The following is a 20,000-nucleotide window of genomic DNA, read 5'->3' as shown; positions in this document are numbered from 1 at the left end:
GCCAGAAACGAATATGCACAGATAAGAAGGGAGGCTCAGAGACAATATGAAAATGACATAGCATCAAAAGTAAAGACTGACCCGAAGCTGTTGTACAGCCACATCAGGAGGAAAACAACAGTCAAGGACCAGGTAATCAGACTGAGGAAGGGTGATGGGGAATTCACAAGAAACGACCGAGAGGTATGTCAGGAGCTCAACACAAGATTTAAAGAGGTATTTACAGTGGAAACCAGTAGGACTCCAAGAAATCAGAACAGGGGGGCACACCAGCAAGTGCTGGATGAGGTACATATAACCAAGGAGGAGGTGAAGAAGCTGCTATGCGAACTTGACACCTCAAAGGCGGTGGGACCAGACAACATCTCTCCATGGGTCCTTAAAGAGGGAGCAGAGATATTGTGTGAGCCATTAACAAAGATCTTCAACACATCATTTGAAACTGGGCAACTCCCTGAGGTATGGAAAATGGCAAATGTAGTCCCAATTTTTAAAAAGGGAGACAGACATGAGGCACTAAACTACAGGCCTGTATCTCTAACGTGTATAGTATGCAAGGTCATGGAGAAGATCATCAGGAGGAGAGTGGTGGGGCACCTGGAAAGAAACAAGTGTATAATTGACAACCAGCACGGTTTCAGGGAAGGAAAATCCTGTGTCACAAACCTACTAGAGTTTTATGACAAGGTGACAGAAGTAAGACAAGAGAGAGAGGGGTGGATCGACTGCGTATTTTTGGACTGCAAGAAGGCTTTCGACACAGTTCCTCACAAGAGGTTACTGCAAAAGCTAGAGGACCAGGCACACATAACAGGAAAGGCACTGCAATGGATCAGAGAATATCTGACAGGGAGGAAACAACGAGTCATGGTACGCGACGAGGTGTCAGAGTGGGCGCCTGTGACAAGCGGGGTTCCACAGGGGTCAGTCCTAGGACCTGTGCTGTTCTTGGTATACGTGAACGACATAACGGAAGGGATAGACTCAGAAGTGTCCTTGTTTGCAGACGATGTGAAGTTAATGAGAAGAATCGAATCGGACGAGGATCAGGCAGGACTACAAAGAGATCTGGACAGGCTACAAGCCTGGTCCAGCAACTGGCTCCTTGAATTTAACCCTGCCAAATGCAAAGTCATGAAGATTGGGGAAGGGCAAAGAAGACCGCAGACACAATATAGTTTAGATGGCCAAAGACTGCAAACCTCACTAAAGGAAAAAGATCTGGGGGTGAGTATAACACCGAGCATATCTCCTGAGGCGCACATCAATCAGATAACTGCTGCAGCATACGGGCGCCTGGCAAACCTACGGATAGCGTTCCGATACCTCAGTAAGGATTCGTTTAAGACTCTGTACACCATCTACGTCAGGCCCATACTGGAGTATGCAGCACCAGTTTGGAATCCACACCTAGTCAAGCACGTCAAGAAATTAGAGAAAGTGCAAAGGTTTGCAACAAGACTAGTCCCAGAGCTACGGGGATTGTCCTATGAAGAAAGGTTGAGGGAAATCGGCCTGACGACACTGGAGGCCAGGAGGGTCAGGGGAGACATGATAACGACATATAAAATACTGCGCGGAATAGACGAGGTGGACAAAGACGGGATGTTCCAGAGATGGGACACAGACACAAGAGGTCACAATTGGAAGTTGAAGACTCAGATGAATCAAAGGGATGTTAGGAAGTATTTCTTCAGTCATAGAGTAGTCAGGCCATGGAATAGCCTAGAAAGTGATGTGGTGGAGGCAGGAACCATACATAGTTTTAAGGCGAGGTATGATAGAGCTCATGGGGCAGGGAGAGAGAGGACCTAGTAGCAATCAGCGAAGAGGCGGGGCCAGGAGCTGTGACTCGACCCCTGCAACCACAAATAGGTGAGTACAAATAGGTGAGTACACACACACACACACACACACACACACACACACACACACACACACACACACACACAACACACACACACACACACACACACACACACACACACACACACACACACACACACACACACTCACACACACACACACACACACACACACACACACACACACACACACACACACACACACACACACACACACACACACACACACACACACACACACACACACACACACACACACACACACACACACACACACACACACACACACACACACACACACACACACACACACACACACACACACACACACACACACACACACACACACACACACACACACACACACACACACACACACACACACACACACACACACACACACACACACACACACACACACACACACACACACACACACACACACACACACACACACACACACACACACACACACACACACACACACACACACACACACACACACACACACACACACACACACACACACACACACACACACACACACACACACACACACACACACACACACACACACACACACATACACACACACACACACACACACACACACACACACACACACACACACACACACACACACACACACACACACACACACACACACACACACACACACACACACACACACACACACACAGACACACACACACACACACACACACACACACACACACACACACACACACACACACACACACACACACACACACACACACACACACACACACACACACACACACACACACACACACACACACACACACACACACACACACACACACACACACACACACACACACACACACACACACACACACACACACACACACACACACAAACACACACACACACACACACACACATACACACACACACACACACACACACACACACACACACACACACACACACACACACACACACACACACACACACACACACACACACACACACACACACACACAACACACACACACACACACAAACACACACACACACACACAAACACACACACACACACAAACACACACACACACACAAACACACACACACACAAACACACACACACACAAACACACACACACACACACACACACACACACACACACACACACACACACACACACACACACACACACAAACACACACACACACACACACACAAACACACACACACACAAACACACACACACACACACAAACACACACACACACACAAACACACACACACACAAACACACACACACACACACACACACACACACAATGACGACCTTAGCAACGTTGGTGTAATAACACTTTTAATTTTAATATTAATTACGACGACAAATAAAAATGAAATCCTATTTTATTATTAAGAGTCATAAACAATAAGAAGACAATATGCTGGCACTGTTACTGGCACTGTTACTGGCACTGTTACTGGCACTGTTACTGGCACTGTTACTGGCACTGTTACTGGCACTGTTACTGGCACTGTTCCATCCACTACATGCATTATTCCTGGGTATCATTCCTGATACTATTCCTCGTCCTATTCCAGGCACCATTCCTTTCACCATTCCTGGCACCATTATATGCACTATTCCTGGCACAATTCCAGGCACCATTCTTGCCACCATTACATGCACAATTCCTGGCAATATTCCAGGCACCATTCCTGGCACTATTCCAGGCAACGTTCCTGACATCATTATATGCACTATTCCTGGCACTGTTCACCATTCCCAGCACCGTTATATGCACTATTCCAGGCACCATTCCTAGCACCATTATACGCACTATTCCAGGCACCATTCCTAGCACCATTATACGCACTATTCCAGGCACCATTCCTGGCACTATTCCTGGCACTATTCCAGGCACTATTCCTGGCACTATTCCAGGCACTATTCCTGGCACTATTCCTTCAGACCACAGGGAAAAAGCTCTCTCACTTTTCAAAAGCAGAAGCAACATTTCTCGCTTAAAGTTAGTTTTTTTAATCCTCATCAGACAAGATTCTTCTGCCAGTCATCATAACCATCTGCCAATCAGCGTAGTCACCTGCCAATCAGCGTAGTCACCAGTCAATCAGCGTAGTCACCAGTCAATCAGCGTAGTCACCAGTCAATCAGCGTAGTCACCAGTCAATCAGCGTAGTCACCTGCCAATCAGCGTAGTCACCAGTCAATCAGCGTAGTCACCAATCAATCAGCGTAGTCACCAGTCAATCAGCGTAGTCACCAGTCAATCAGCGTAGTCACCAGTCAATCAGCGTAGTCACCAGTCAGTCAGCGTAGTCACCAGCCAATCAGCGTAGTCACCAGTCAATCAGCGTAGTCACCAGTCAATCAGCGTAGTCACCAGTCAATCAGCGTAGTCACCAGTCAGTCAGCGTAGTCACCAGCCAATCAGCGTAGTCACTTGCCAATCAGCGTAGTCACTTGCCAATCAGCGTAGTCACTTGCCAATCAGCGTAGTCACCAGCCAATCAGCGTAGTCACCAGCCAATCAGCGTAGTCACTTGCCAATCAGCGTAGTCACCAGCCAATCAGCGTAGTCACTTGCCAATCAGCGTAGTCACCAGCCAATCAGCGTAGTCACTTGCCAATCAGCGTAGTCACCAGCCAATCAGCGTAGTCACCAGCCAATCAGCGTAGTCACCTGCCAATCAGCGTAGTCACCTGCCAATCAGCGCAGTCACCAGCCAATCAGCGTAGTCACCAGCCAATCAGCGTAGTCACCTGCCAATCAGCGCAGTCACCAGCCAATCAGCGTAGTCACCTGCCAATCAGTGTAGTCACCAGTCAATCAGCGTAGTCACCAGTCAATCAGCGTAGTCACCAGCCAATCAGCGTAGTCACCTGCCAATCAGTGTAGTCACCTGCCAATCAGTGTAGTCACCTGCCAATCAGTGTAGTCACCTGCCAATCAGTGTAGTCACCTGCCAATCAGTGTAGTCACCTGCCAATCAGTGTAGTCACCTGCCAATCAGTGTAGTCACCAGTCAATCAGCGTAGTCACCAGCCAATCAGTGTAGTCACCAGTCAATCAGCGTAGTCACCAGTCAATCAGCGTAGTCACCAGCCAATCAGCGTAGTCACCAGCCATTCAGCGTAGTCACCAGCCAATCAGTGTAGTCACCAGCCAATCAGCGTAGTCACAAGCCATTCAGCGTAGTCACCAGTCAATCAGTGTAGTCACCAGTCAATCAGCGTAGTCACCAGTCAATAAGCGTAGTCACCAGCCAATCAGCGTAGTCACAAGCCATTCAGCGTAGTCACTTGCCAATCAGTGTAGTCACCAGTCAATCAGCGTAGTCACCAGCCAATCAGCGTAGTCACAAGCCATTCAGCGTAGTCACCAGCCAATCAGCGTAGTCACCAGTCAATCAGCGTAGTCACCAGCCAATCAGCGTAGTCACCAGTCAATCAGCGTAGTCACCTGCCAATCAGCGTAGTCACCTGCCAATCAGTGTAGTCACCAGTCAATCAGCGTAGTCACCAGCCAATCAGCGTAGTCACAAGCCATTCAGCGTAGTCACCAGCCAATCAGCGTAGTCACCAGTCAATCAGCGTAGTCACCAGCCAATCAGCGTAGTCACCAGTCAATCAGCGTAGTCACCTGCCAATCAGTGTAGTCACCTGCCAATCAGTGTAGTCACCTGTCAATCACCATAGTTATCTGCCAGTCATCATAACCATCTGCCAGTCATCATAACCATCTGCCAGTCATCATAACCATCTGCCAGTCATCATAACCATCTGCCAGTCATCATAACCATCTGCCAGTCATCATAACCATCTGCCAGTCATCATAACCATCTGCCAGTCATCATAACCATCTGCCAGTCATCATAACCATCTGCCAGTCATCATAACCATCTGACAGTCATCATAACCATCTGACAGTCATCATAACCATCTGACAGTCATCATAACCATCTGCCAGTCATCATAACCATCTGCCAGTCATCATAACCATCTGACAGTCATCATAACCATCTGACAGTCATCATAACCATCTGCCAGTCATCGTAACCATCTGCCAGTCATCATAACCATCTGCCAGTCATCATAACCATCTGACAGTCATCATAACCATCTGACAGTCATCATAACCATCTGACAGTCATCATAACCATCTGCCAGTCATCATAACCATCTGACAGTCATCGTAACCATCTGACAGTCATCATAACCATCTGCCAGTCATCATAACCATCTGCCAGTCATCATAACCATCTGCCAGTCATCATAACCATCTGCCAGTCATCATAACCATCTGACAGTCATCATAACCATCTGCCAGTCATCATAACCATCTGCCAGTCATCATAACCATCTGACAGTCATCATAACCATCTGCCAGTCATCATAACCATCTGACAGTCATCATAACCATCTGCCAGTCATCATAACCATCTGCCAGTCATCATAACCATCTGCCAGTCATCATAGCCATCTGCCAGTCATCATAACCATCTGCCAGTCATCATAACCATCTGCCAGTCATCATAACCATCTGTAAATCATTACAGTGATCTGCCAATCATCATTCCTCATGCCAATATTTCCGAGAAGTAATCAGCATACCTGAATGCGACGTCCTTAGTCTGAGTGGCTGTAGATCATGTCACAGTTGACGAACGGTGGATCGATCTTACACTCCGCCGTGAATTCAATAAATTCCACATAAATGCTTTATTAGTTCTGGTTATTATTAATATGTCAAATAAAAGTAACAGGACATCAAAAATTGTAATAAAATATGATATTAATATTTTATTGGTGAGTTTTTAGTAAAGAAAGTAAAGAGATGGACTTAGCAGGAAATTATTGACAAGGTGAGGCCATATTTGATTTTGTTTACGAGGTTTTAATTTGTTAGGGAATATTGTGAGTAAGTCTCTGGTGACTTGCAGGAAGTGTAACTCATCTGTCCGAGTGACTGTACTCTCCTTGGTGCTCCAACTGACTTAACTCATCAGAGTGAGTGTACTCTCCTTGGTGCTCCAACTGACTTAACTCATCAGAGTGAGTGTACTCTCCTTGGTGCTCCAACTGACTTAACTCATCAGAGTGAGTGTACTCTCCTTGGTGCTCCAACTGACTTAACTCATCAGAGTGACTGTACTCTCCTTGGTGCTCCAACTGACTTAACTCATCAGAGTGACTGTACTCTCCTTGGTGCTCCAACTGACTTAACTCATCAGAGTGAGTGTACTCTCCTTGGTGCTCCAACTGACTTAACTCATCAGAGTGACTGTACTCTCCTTGGTGCTCCAACTGACTTAACTCATCAGAGTGACTGTACTCTCCTTGGTGCTCCAACTGACTTAACTCATCAGAGTGAGTGTACTCTCCTTGGTGCTCCAACTGACTTAACTCATCAGAGTGACTGTACTCTCCTTGGTGCTCCAACTGACTTAACTCATCAGAGTGACTGTACTCTCCTTGGTGCTCCAACTGACTTAACTCATCAGAGTGAGTGTACTCTTCTTGGTGCTCCAACTGACTTAACTCATCAGAGTGACTGTACTCTCCTTGGTGCTCCAACTGACTTAACTCATCAGAGTGACTGTACTCTCCTTGGTGCTCCAACTGACTTAACTCATCAGAGTGAGTGTACTCTTCTTGGTGCTCCAACTGACTTAACTCATCAGAGTGACTGTACTCTCCTTGGTGCTCCAACTGACTTAACTCATCAGAGTGACTGTACTCTCCTTGGTGCTCCAACTGACTTAACTCATCAGAGTGAGTGTACTCTTCTTGGTGCTCCAACTGACTTAACTCATCAGAGTGACTGTACTCTCCTTGGTGCTCCAACTGACTTAACTCATCAGAGTGAGTGTACTCTTCTTGGTGCTCCAACTGACTTAACTCATCAGAGTGATTGTACTCTCCTTGGTGCTCCAACTGACTTAACTCATCAGAGTGACTGTACTCTCCTTGGTGCTCCAACTGACTTAACTCATCAGAGTGACTGTACTCTCCTTGGTGCTCCAACTGACTTAACTCATCAGAGTGACTGTACTCTCCTTGGTGCTCCAACTGACTTAACTCATCAGAGTGAGTGTACTCTTCTTGGTGCTCCAACTGACTTAACCCATCAGAGTGACTGTACTCTCCTTGGTGCTCCAACTGACTTAACTCATCAGAGTGACTGTACTCTCCTTGGTGCTCCAACTGACTTAACTCATCAGAGTGAGTGTACTCTTCTTGGTGCTCCAACTGACTTAACTCATCAGAGTGACTGTACTCTCCTTGGTGCTCCAACTGACTTAACCCATCAGGGTGACTATACTCTCCTTGGTGCTCCAACTGACTTAACTCATCAGAGTGACTGTACTCTCCTTGGTGCTCCAACTGACTTAACTCATCAGAGTGACTGTACTCTCCTTAGTGCTCCAACTGACTTAACTCATCAGAGTGACTGTACTCTCCTTGGTGCTCCAACTGACTTAACTCATCAGAGTGACTGTACTCTCCTTGGTGCTCCAACTGACTTAACTCATCAGAGTGAGTGTACTCTTCTTGGTGCTCCAACTGACTTAACTCATCAGAGTGACTGTACTCTCCTTGGTGCTCCAACTGACTTAACTCATCAGAGTGACTGTACTCTCCTTAGTGCTCCAACTGACTTAACTCATCAGAGTGACTGTACTCTCCTTGGTGCTCCAACTGACTTAACTCATCAGAGTGACTGTACTCTCCTTGGTGCTCCAACTGACTTAACTCATCAGAGTGACTGTACTCTCCTTGGTGCTCCAACTGACTTAACTCATCAGAGTGACTGTACTCTCCTTGGTGCTCCAACTGACTTAATTCATCAGAGTGACTGTACTCTCCTTGGTGCTCCAACTGACTTAACTCATCAGAGTGACTGTACTCTCCTTGGTGCTCCAACTGACTTAACTCATCAGAGTGACTGTACTCTCCTCAGTGCCCCAACTGACTTAACTCATCAGTCAGATTGACTGACTGTACTATACATATATATATATATATATATATATATATATATATATATATGTGTGTGTGTGTAAAACATAATATACAGGATAAATAAATATTCTTTTGAAATTAGAGATAGAGACATAATGGCAGGTGTGAGAGTAAGATAATTACTGTATGGTAATTATAATTAAACGAGCTTAATGATGTTACTGTTTACTTAATACCCAGGACAGATGGAAAAAATATATACCCTCTCGAGATTCCCCTCACGAGGGGAAAGAGAGAGAGAGAGAGAGAGAGAGAGAGAGAGAGAGAGAGAGAGAGAGAGAGAGAGAGGAGAAAGGGAGTGTGTCTTGATGAAGGCAAAGAAGCTTTTTATCCAAGGAATTTGAGCTGTTCTAACTTCTACTTTTCCTCCTCCTCCTCACCTTCTTCTTTCCTCTCTTCCACATTTCCCTCCAATCAAACCTGATTCGCTCCCGGGTTTTCTCAAGGATGCTGTGGGAGTCCTTCTAACGGGTTTAGCGCGTCCCCCACGAAAGTAAGAAATCTAGATAATAAATAATTAAATAATAGTATATATATACATATATATATATATATATATATATATATATATATATATATATATATATATATATATATATATATATATATATATATAAGTGTGGGGGAAGGTAATATATGTATCATTAGAGAGTTGTGACAGGCGCAGCAGGTGCATTGTCAGGTGTTAGACATGTGTTATGGGTGATTTGCATATATATGAAACATTAAGAATATAAAGTGAGTGAGAGTGAGAGGGAGAGAGAGAGAGAGAGAGAGAGAGAGAGAGAGACAGACAGAGAGAGAGAAAGCTGGCGCTTTCGACCGGGTGTGGCACCAGGGCCTCTTAGCAAAACTTCAAGCACTGGGAATTGCAGGCTCTACGCTATGTCTCCTCAGTGATTACCTTCATGGTAGATCTCTAAGTGTAGTCCTCAATGGAACGGAATCAGCAAGACATCCTATTGGGGCAAGCGTTCCACAAGGAAGTGTGCTGGGTCCACTGTTATGGAATGTCTACTTCAACGACCTTCTTCATCTCATCCCAGAATCACATGCATATGCAGACGACTGTACACTGACATTCACTTATCCAAGAGAAGAAATGCCAGCTGCTCTAAGCTACATCAATCACCAGCTGAGAGCTATATCAGCTTGGGGAAATAGATGGCAAGTAACATTTGCACCTGAGAAAACGCAAATGATGATCGTCTCTAGGCACCATGATGGTAATGCTGGTGCAGTAGTAAGGATGAATGGGAGGATGTTGGCACCTGGAGAAGAAGTTGATATCCTTGGGGTGAAATTTGACTCCAAACTAACCATGAAGAACCATGTTGTAAATCTTGCAAACAAGGCAGCCAGGAAGCTTACAGCACTTCGCCGTATCTCGCATCTGCTTGACAGTAGGGGTTGCAAGATACTGTACGAGGCACAAGTACGCTCACACCTTGAGTATGCTCCACTTTCTTGGTTTGCCTGTCCCCCCTCTCATCTGCGACTGCTTGACAGAGTAGAGAACAGAGCAAGACGTCTCATCTCTCGCCTGGACCCATCCTGGATGGATCTGTCATTTCAGCAGAGCCTTCAACATAGGAGGGATGTGGGTGGCCTTACTGTTATGTACAAGGCCAATATTGTCAAAATACCACACTTGGATCCACTTCGAGGACAGCGCGAAACAAGCTTTTATGCCACAAGACGGGCAGAAAGCAGCAACTTCACTCTGGCTGTACCCTTCTCCAGAACATCACTCCATCTGAGATCATACATACCCAGGATGACTCGAGTATGGAACACATTCGTTCAGCATAATGATGTCAACGAGATAACGTCAGTTGATCAAATGAAATTGCTGGCCCACAGATGGCTCCAACTTCATCCTGTTCCCTACTTGTATGTCTCATAACAATAAAAATGCTTTCAAATGAGCTGATGTAGGTAACAGCTCTTAGCTTGTCAATAAAGTTAGGAATCCTTAACCTGTAAATAGCTTGTCAATAAAGCTAGGGATCCTTAACCTTGTCAAACCATGTGTAAAAAAAAAAAAAAATAAAAAAAAAAAAAAAAAAAAAAAAAAAAAAAAAAAAAAAAGAGAGAGAGAGAGAGAGAGAGAGAGAGAGAGAGAGAGAGAGAGAGAGAGAGAGAGAGAGAGAGAGAGAGAGAGAGACAGAGAGAGACAGAGAGAGACAGAGAGAGACAGAGAGAGAGAGAGAGAGAGAGAGAGAGAGAGAGAGAGAGAGAGAGAGAGAGAGAGAGAGAGAGAGATAGAGAGAGAGAGAGAGAGAGAGAGAGAGAGAGAGAGAGAGAAAGTAGCATTTTTAACTCACAGTCTTACGTCTCTCCCTCACCGTCTCTTTCCACCACCACAGCATCACCACCACCACAGCATCACCACCACCACAGCATCACCACCCTCACAGCATCACCACCACCACAGCATTACCACCACCACAGCATCACCACCACCACAGCATCACCACCACAGCATCACTACCACATCATCACCACCAAAGCATCACCACATCATCACCATCACAGCATCACCACCACATCATCAACTCCATAGCATCACCACATCACCACAGCATCATCACCACAGCATCATCACCACAGCATCACAACAACATCTTCACCACAGCATCACCACAGCATCACCACAGCATCACCACAGAATCACCACAGCATCATCACCACAGCATCACCACCACAGTATCTTCACCACAGCATCACCACAGCATCACCACAGCATCACCACAGCATCACCACCACAGCATCATCACCACAGCATCATCACCACAGCATCATCACCACAGCATCACCACCACAGCATCATCACCACAGCATCATCACCACAGCATCATCACCACAGCATCACCACCACAGTATCATCACCACAACATAACACAGCATCTCTCCCTGCCACAGGACGGATCCCCCATCACAGAGTGTAACCTCAGGGTTGACTACAGAGGACTGATGAACGTGATCAACTGGATCGACACCCTACTGACCTTGGTTGTTCCATTTATCATGATCGTCGTCATGAACACACTCATCGCCAGACAACTCATCATGTGAGTCTACCTGAGGAAGAGTACCACAGAACAATGGAACAAACACTGTGCACTGGAACAAACAATGAATGATGAAACAAACACTGAACAATGGAACAAAGACTGTGCACTGAAACAAGCATAGTACACTGGAACAAACACTGAACAATAGGACAAACACAGTACACTGCAACAAACACAGTGCAAAGGAACACTGAATGATGGAACAAACACTGAATGATGGAACAAACACTGAATGATGGAACAAACACTGAACAATGAAACACAGAACAATGGAACAAACACAGTACAATGGAACAAACACAGAACAATGGAACACAGAACAATGGAACAAACACAGTACAATGGAACAAACACAGAACAATGGAACACAGAACAATGGAACAAATACAGTGCAATGGAGCAAACACGGAACAATGGAACACAGTACAATGGAACAAACACAGAACAATGGAACAAACACAGAACACTGAAACAAACACAATGCAATGGAACACAGAACAATGGAACACACAGAACAATGGAACAAACACAATACAATGTAACAAACACAGCACACTGGAACAAACACTGAATGATGGAACAAACACAGAACAATGGAACACAGAACAGTGAAACAAACACAGTACATTGAAACAAACATAGTACAATGGAACAAACACAGTACAATGGAACAAACACAGTACAATTTAACAAACACAGCACACTGGAACAAACACTGAACGATGGAACAAACACAGAACAATGGAACACACAGTACAATGGAACAATCACAGTACAATGGAACAAACACAAACGAGTATGGTTTTCCAATGTATATTTCTATATTTCTGAATATTTCTATATATTTCTATATATTCATGTATATTTCTCTATATTTCTGTGTATTTCTGTATATCACTGTGTATTTATATTTCGTTTTGCACAGTAGTGCACTTTTTCTGTCCTCTGAAGAGGACCTTAAGCAGTGATGTAAAGTACCGAACGATATTAAAAATCAGTCACTTTAAATAATGCTTCATTGTCTCCATAAATATAATAATAATAATAATAATAATAATAATAATAATAATAATAATAATAATAATAATAATAATAATAATTTTTTAAATAATCTCCAGGTTCTCGCGAAGATTTCGGCACAGAGACGACTTCCTGCATCTTGAAGACGTTAGCGGCCACCACAATGGTCACCATAAGGTACGTGTCCGTGGCTCTCCTGCGTCCGTGGCTCTCCTGTGTACCTGGCTCTTCTCTCCTCTGTATGTAGCTCTCCTGTGTCCGTGGTTCTCCTCTGTATGTAGCTCTCCTGTGTCCGTGGTTCTCCTCTGTATGTAGCTCTCCTGTGTACGTGGTTTTACTGTGTGCGTGGCTCTCCTGCGTACGTGTTTGTGTGTGTATGTTATCACAAGGAACGTGTACGTGGGTTTTCCGTGTACGTGAGAGATTAATTTGCACAGCTGTGTACGTGAGATCTATCCTTGTACATCAATACGTATGTGAATCCTTGTACGTCACTGTGTACCTGAGTCCTTGTACGTCAATATGTACGTGAGTCCTTATACGTCAATGTGTACGTGAGTTCTTATACGTCAGTATGTACGTGAGTGCTCACCGTGTGCGTTCCTGTGCACAAGTGTTCATCACGTACGTCCCCGGGTACATGACCGTGTGCACCTCTCTGTGCACTTCCCTTCTCACTGTACGCACCTCTTCGTGGTCACTGGGGGTCGAACCGCCGCTCCTAACCCCCCACACACACATTATTACCCCCTTACATCTCCAGGACACCCCCTTCAAAAATCCCCCCTTAAAAGGGGTGCCCCAAACCCCCCTAGACCATATTCCTCCCACAAAAAATCAAAATATAAGTTCCATAAATATAACGACTGATGCTTCACGAAGAGAGAGAGAGAGAGAGAGAGAGAGAGAGAGAGAGAGAGAGAGAGAGAGAGAGAGAGAGAGAGAAAAGATGTTTTGGATAATTTGCATACTAAGTGGTTGAGAGATTTTTCAAGGTGTGAGGGAACCCCAGTGTAGGTGACGTCACTGCTCTCACTGACATCAGAGAGCTTTTAAAGCACTAATAATGACGTCATTGAATTTTTTTAAAGCTCCACTGATAACGTCATTGTATTCTGTAAAGCTCCACTGATTACGTCATTGTATTCTGTAAAGCTCCACTGATGACGTCATTGTATTCTTTAAAGCTCCACTGATTACGTCATTGTATTCTGTAAAGCTCCACTGATTACGTCATTGTATTCTGTAAAGCTCCACTGATTACGTCATTGTATTCTGTAAAGCTCCACTGGTGACGTCACTGTACTCTTCAAGGCTCAATAATGACGTCATTGTATTCTGTAAAGCTCCACTGATGACGTCATTGTATTCTTTAAAGCTCCACTGATGACGTCATTGTATTCTTTAAAGCTCCACTGATGACGTCATTGTATTCTTTAAAGCTCCACTGATAACGTCATTGTATTCTGTAAAGCTCCACTGGTGACGTCACTGTACTCTTTAAGGCTCAATAATGACGTCATTGTATTCTTTAAAGATGAATAATGACGTGCATAAAGCAACGTTTTGCCCAAGATTACTCCAAGTGGCTTGACTTGACTGAAAAACTTGTCATTAACCTGACCTGGAATAACTCGAATTGACCTGAAACACGATAGACTGACTTGGAAGACGGTAGATTGACTTGGAAGACGATAGATTGACTTGGAAGACGATAGATTGACTTGGAAGACGATAGATTGACTTGGAAGACGGTAGATTGACTTGGAAGACGGTAGATTGACTTGGAAGACGATAGATTGACTTGGAAGACGGTAGATTGACTTGGAAGACGATAGATTGACTTGGAAGACGATAGATTGACTTGGAAGACGATGGATTGACTTGGAAGACGATGGATTGACTTGGAAGACGATAGATTGACTTGAAGACGATAGATTGACTTGGAAGACGGTAAATTGGCTTGGAAAACGATAGATTGACTTTAAACATGATAGATTGACCTGACTTACGATAAATTGACTTGAAACACGATAGATTGGCTTGAAACACGATATATTAACTTGAAAAAACGATAGATTGACTTTAAACACGATAGAGTAACATGAAACACGATAGATTGACTTGAAACACGATAGACTGACTTGAAATGACCTGTAGTGACCTCCCTTGTGACCTGCGGATGGCGGGTCACAGTCGCTAATGACCGTGATGGTGACTAATGAGTTTCCGGTGAGAATGTTACTCACAGCGGCGTCATTACTCAGTGATTCATTATTCATTCTTTGACACACACACACACACACACACATGGTGTGTGTGTGTGTGTGTGTGTGAGTGTCATGGAGCAGGGAGAGAGCGTGGTCCTAGTAGCGATCAGTGAAGGGGCGGGGCCACAAGCTATGGATCGACCCCTGCAAGCGCAGTTAGGTGAATACAATTAGAAGGTTACACACACACACACACACGCACACACACACACACACACACACACACACACACACACACACACACACACACACACACACACACACACACACACACACACACACACACACACACACACACACGCACACACACACACACACACACACGGCTACACATATTGCAGCAGCGGTGGCAGTGGAGCGGCGGTGGCAAGGTGGTATGCAGCGGTAGAAGCAGCAGGCAGGTAGGCGGTACGGCAGCAACGGCAGGCAGGCGGCGGCAGTCGGCGGCGGCAGGCGGCGGCAGCGGCAGCGGTGGCAGCAGGCAGCAGGCAGCGGCGGTGGCAGCGGCGGTGGCAAGGCGGTAGGCAGCGGTGGCGGGAGGGGCGGCGGCAGCGGCAGGCGGTGGCGGCGGCCAGGCGGTAAGGCGGCGGCAGGCGGCGGCGGCGGCAGCGGCGGCAGGTGGCAGCAGCGGCGTAGCGGTAGCGGCAGCGGAGTAGGCAGCGGTGGTGGCGTACGGCAGGCGGTGGCAGCGGCGGCAGGTGGCAGCAGCAGGCGGCGGCGGTAGCAGCGGCAGGCGGCAGGCGGCGGCAGCGGCAGGCGGCGGCCGGTGGCGGCGGTGGCAGGTGGCAGCAGGCGGCGGCAGGCGGCGGCAGGCAGCAGCAGCGGTAGCGGCAGGCTGGTAGGCAGGCAGGCAGGCGGCAGCGGCAGGTAGCGGCGCGGTAGCAGGCGGCAGCAGGCGGCGGTAACGGCAGCGGCGGCGGCGGTGGCGGCAGCTGGCGGCGGCGGCAGCGGCAGCGGCAGGCAGCTGGCAGGCAGCGGCAGCAGCAGGCAGGCAGCGGCAGGCGGCGGCAGCAGGCGGCAGCGGTAACGGTAGCGGCAGGCGGCGGCAGGCGGCGGCAGCAGGTGGCGGCACGGCAGCAGCAGCAGCAGCAGCAGCAGCAGTAGCAGCAGCAGCAGCAGCAGCAGCAGTAGCAGCAGCAGCAGCAGCAGCAGCAGCAGCAGCAGCAGGAGTGCTGAACAGCGCAACCTTCACCTCACACAATGTAATCCTCACTCAGTCCTTTCAAATAATTGTTGATGTAAGATTTAAATCCTCTTAATCCCTCGAGAGTATCGTAGAAATCCTCAGCCTCACCTATTTGTTTCATGGTGAAGAGTAGCTCCTGTATCGTGTGGGTATCGTGCCAGGAATATTGTGTAGGTATCGTGCCAGGAATATTGTGTAGGTATCGTGCCAGGAAGATTGTGTGGGTATCGTGTCAGGAATGTTGTGTGGGTATCGTGCCAAGATTGTTGTGTGGGTATCGTGCCAGGAGTGTTGTGTATGGTTCATTGCCCAGGAATATTGTGGGTATCGTGCCGGAATGTTATGTGGGTATCGTGCCAGGAAGATTGTGTGGGTGGGTAATGCTCAGGAATGCTGTGGGTATATTGGCCAAGATTGTTGTTTGGGTATCGTGCCAGGAGTGTTGTGTGGGTATCGTGCCAAGATTGTTGTGTGGGTATCGTGTCAGGAATGTTGTGTGGGTATCGTGCCAGGAATATTGTGTGGGTATCGTGCCAGGAGTGTTGTGTGCGTATCGTGCCAGGAATATTGTGTGAGTATCGTGCCAGGAATATTGTGTGGGTATCGTGCCAGGAAGATTGTGTGGGTATCGTGCCAGGAAGATTGTGTGGGTATCGTGCCAGGAGTGCTGTGTGGGTATCGTGCCAGGAATGTTGTGTGGGTATCTTGCCAGGAATATTGTGTGGGTATCGTGCCAGGAGTGTTGTGTGGGTATCGTGCCAAGAGTGTTGTGTGGGTATCGTGCCAGGAATATTGTGTGGGTATCGGGCCGGGAATGTTGTGTGGGTATCGTGCCAGGAATATTGTGTGGGTATCGTGCCAGGAAGATTGTGTGGGTATCTTGTCAGGAATGTTGTGTGGGTATCGGGCCGGGAATGTTGTGAGGGTATCGTGCCAGGAATATTGTGTGGGTATCGTACCAGGAATATTGTGTGGGTGTCGTGCCAGGATGATTGTGTGGGTATCGTGCCAGGAGTGTTGTGTGGGTATCGTGACAGGAATGTTGTGTGGGTATCTTCCAGGAATATTGTGTGGGTATCGTGCCAGGAAGATTGTGTGGGTATCGTGCCGGGAAGATTGTGTGGGTATCGTGCCAGGAATATTGTGTGGGTATCGTGCCAGGAGTGTTGTGTGGGTATCGTGCCAGGAATATTGTGTGGGTATCGTGCCAGGAATATTGTGTGGGTATCGTACCAGGAATATTGTGTGGGTATCGTGCCAGGAATATTGTGTGGGTATCGTACCAGGAATATTGTGTGGGTATCGTGCCAGGAAGATTGTATGGGTATCGTGCCAGAATCAGCAGTAGCAACCGCTGTAGCAGAAGAAACAACAGCAGTAGCAGCTACAGCAGCAGCATCACCACTAGATTCCTTTCATCTCATCCCAGCATCATCCCCCCTCTCTCCCTCTTTCCCTCTCTCCCTCTTTCCCTCTCTCCCTCTCTCCCTCTCTCCCTCTCTCCCTCTCTCCCTCTCTCCCTCTCTCCCTCTCTCCCTCTCTCCCTCTCTCCCTCTCTCCCTCTCTCCCTCTCTCCCTCTCTCCCTCTCTCCCTCTCTCCCTCTCCTCCCAACTGTACCACACAGTACATTTTACCTTCCCTACTCACTTTATAATTAAAGGCCCTCAGCCTCATCTTTCAAATATAATTAACATGGTAATTAAATCACCGCCCTGATGCTCCACCTTGCAGGGCGTCCACTCTATTTTTTTGCGTCAGGAAATGCGGGGAAATTACGTGGAATAAATGCGGAATGTGTAAACGGAATGTTAGTTTTGAGGTTGATGTTGCTGATGTGAATCACCAAGTGACCTGTGATGCTAGCAAGTGCAAGGCAAGGTAGCCATTGACTGAATGATGGTGGATGTGTTCTCCTCTCTTTTTTCGGGTTGGATGGGTGGGTATCAAGGATAGATATTTTATTTCCACCAATAATGGGTCTCCGCATTCCTCTCTCTCTCTCTCTCTCTCTCTCTCTCTCTCTCTCTCTCTCTCTCTCGCTCTCTCTCTCTCTCTCTCTCTCTCTCTCTCTCTCTCTCTCTCTCTCTCTCTCTCTCTCTTCCGCTGAGAGAGTGAGGTACCTCTTCCAACTCCTTGGAACAAGAGCCCTTCGCCTCCGTCTTGGCACCTTTCTTGGAGGTAGAAAAAGTTTTTCCTGGAAGTTTCTCACAACTGTGGCAGTGAGAGATAAAGAAAGTTTAACTAAATTGTTTTTTTATTGTGAGTTTAAAGAAAACTTTTGACAGGTTTGTGTACGTTTAGTGAGGTCAGTGATGTCACCACACCTGGTTGATCTAGTGTGGTCAGTGATGTCACCACACCTGGTTGATCTTGTGTGGTCAGTGATGTCACCACACCTGGTTGATCTAGTGTGGTCAGTGATGTCACCACACCTGGTTGATCTTGTGTGGTCAGTGATGTCACCACACCTGGTTGATCTTGTGTGGTCAGTGATGTCACCACACCTGGTTGATCTAGTGTGGTCAGTGATGTCACCACACCTGGTTGATCTAGTGTGGTCAGTGATGTCACCACACCTGGTTGATCTTGTGTGGTCAGTGATGTCACCACACCTGGTTGATCTAGTGTGGTCAGTGATGTCACCACACCTGGTTGATCTAGTGTGGTCAGTGATGTCACCACACCTGGTTGATCTAGTGTGGTCAGTGATGTCACCACACCTGGTTGATCTAGTGTGGTCAGTGATGTCACCACACCTGGTTGATCTAGTGTGGTCAGTGATGTCACCACACCTGGTTGATCTTGTGTGGTAAGTGATGTCACCACACCTGGTTGATCTTGTGTGGTCAGTGATGTCACCACACCTGGTTGATCTTGTGTGGTAAGTGATGTCACCACACCTGGTTGATCTTGTGTGGTCAGTGATGTCACCACACCTGGTTGATCTTGTGTGGTAAGTGATGTCACCACACCTGGTTGATCTTGTGTGGTCAGTAATGTCACCACACCTGGTTGATCTTGTGTGGTAAGTGATGTCACCACACCTGGTTGATCTTGTGTGGTCAGTGATGTCACCACACCTGGTTGATCTTGTGTGGTAAGTGATGTCACCACACCTGGTTGATCTTGTGTGGTCAGTGATGTCACCACACCTGGTTCATCTAGTGTGGTCAGTGATGTCACCACACCTGGTTCATCTAGTGTGGTCAGTGATGTCAACACACCTGGTTGATCTTGTGTGGTAAGTGATGTCACCACACCTGGTTGATCTTGAGTGGTCAGTGATGTCACCACACCTGGTTCATCTAGTGTGGTCAGTGATGTCACCACACCTGGTTGATCTAGTGTGGTGAGTGATGTCACCACACCTGGTTGATCTAGTGTGGTCAGTGATGTCACCACACCTGGTTCATCTAGTGTGGTCAGTGATGTCACCACACCTGGTTCATCTAGTGTGGTGAGTGATGTCACCACACCTGGTTGATCTAGTGTGGTCAGTGATGTCACCACACCTGGTTGATCTAGTGTG

The 20,000-nt window shown here is 46.9% G+C and overlaps 1 protein-coding gene across 1 annotated transcript in view; it reads left to right on the top strand.

Moving 5' to 3' along the window:
- Positions 1 to 20,000, top strand: part of LOC128695692 (thyrotropin-releasing hormone receptor-like) — a 97,147-nt gene that overhangs the window by 44,540 nt on the left and 32,607 nt on the right. Inside the window, exons 4-5 of the mRNA XM_070093232.1 lie at positions 11,843 to 11,991; positions 13,113 to 13,191. Coding sequence (XP_069949333.1) covers positions 11,843 to 11,991; positions 13,113 to 13,191 — 228 coding nt within the window. The remainder of the gene's footprint in view (positions 1 to 11,842; positions 11,992 to 13,112; positions 13,192 to 20,000) is intronic.

The sequence above is a fragment of the Cherax quadricarinatus genome, chromosome 42 (assembly GCF_038502225.1).
Source record: "Cherax quadricarinatus isolate ZL_2023a chromosome 42, ASM3850222v1, whole genome shotgun sequence".
Classification (NCBI taxonomy): domain Eukaryota; kingdom Metazoa; phylum Arthropoda; class Malacostraca; order Decapoda; family Parastacidae; genus Cherax; species Cherax quadricarinatus.
The sequence above is the reverse complement of the archived record's forward strand: the minus strand, read 5'-3'. Positions and strand labels throughout refer to the sequence as shown.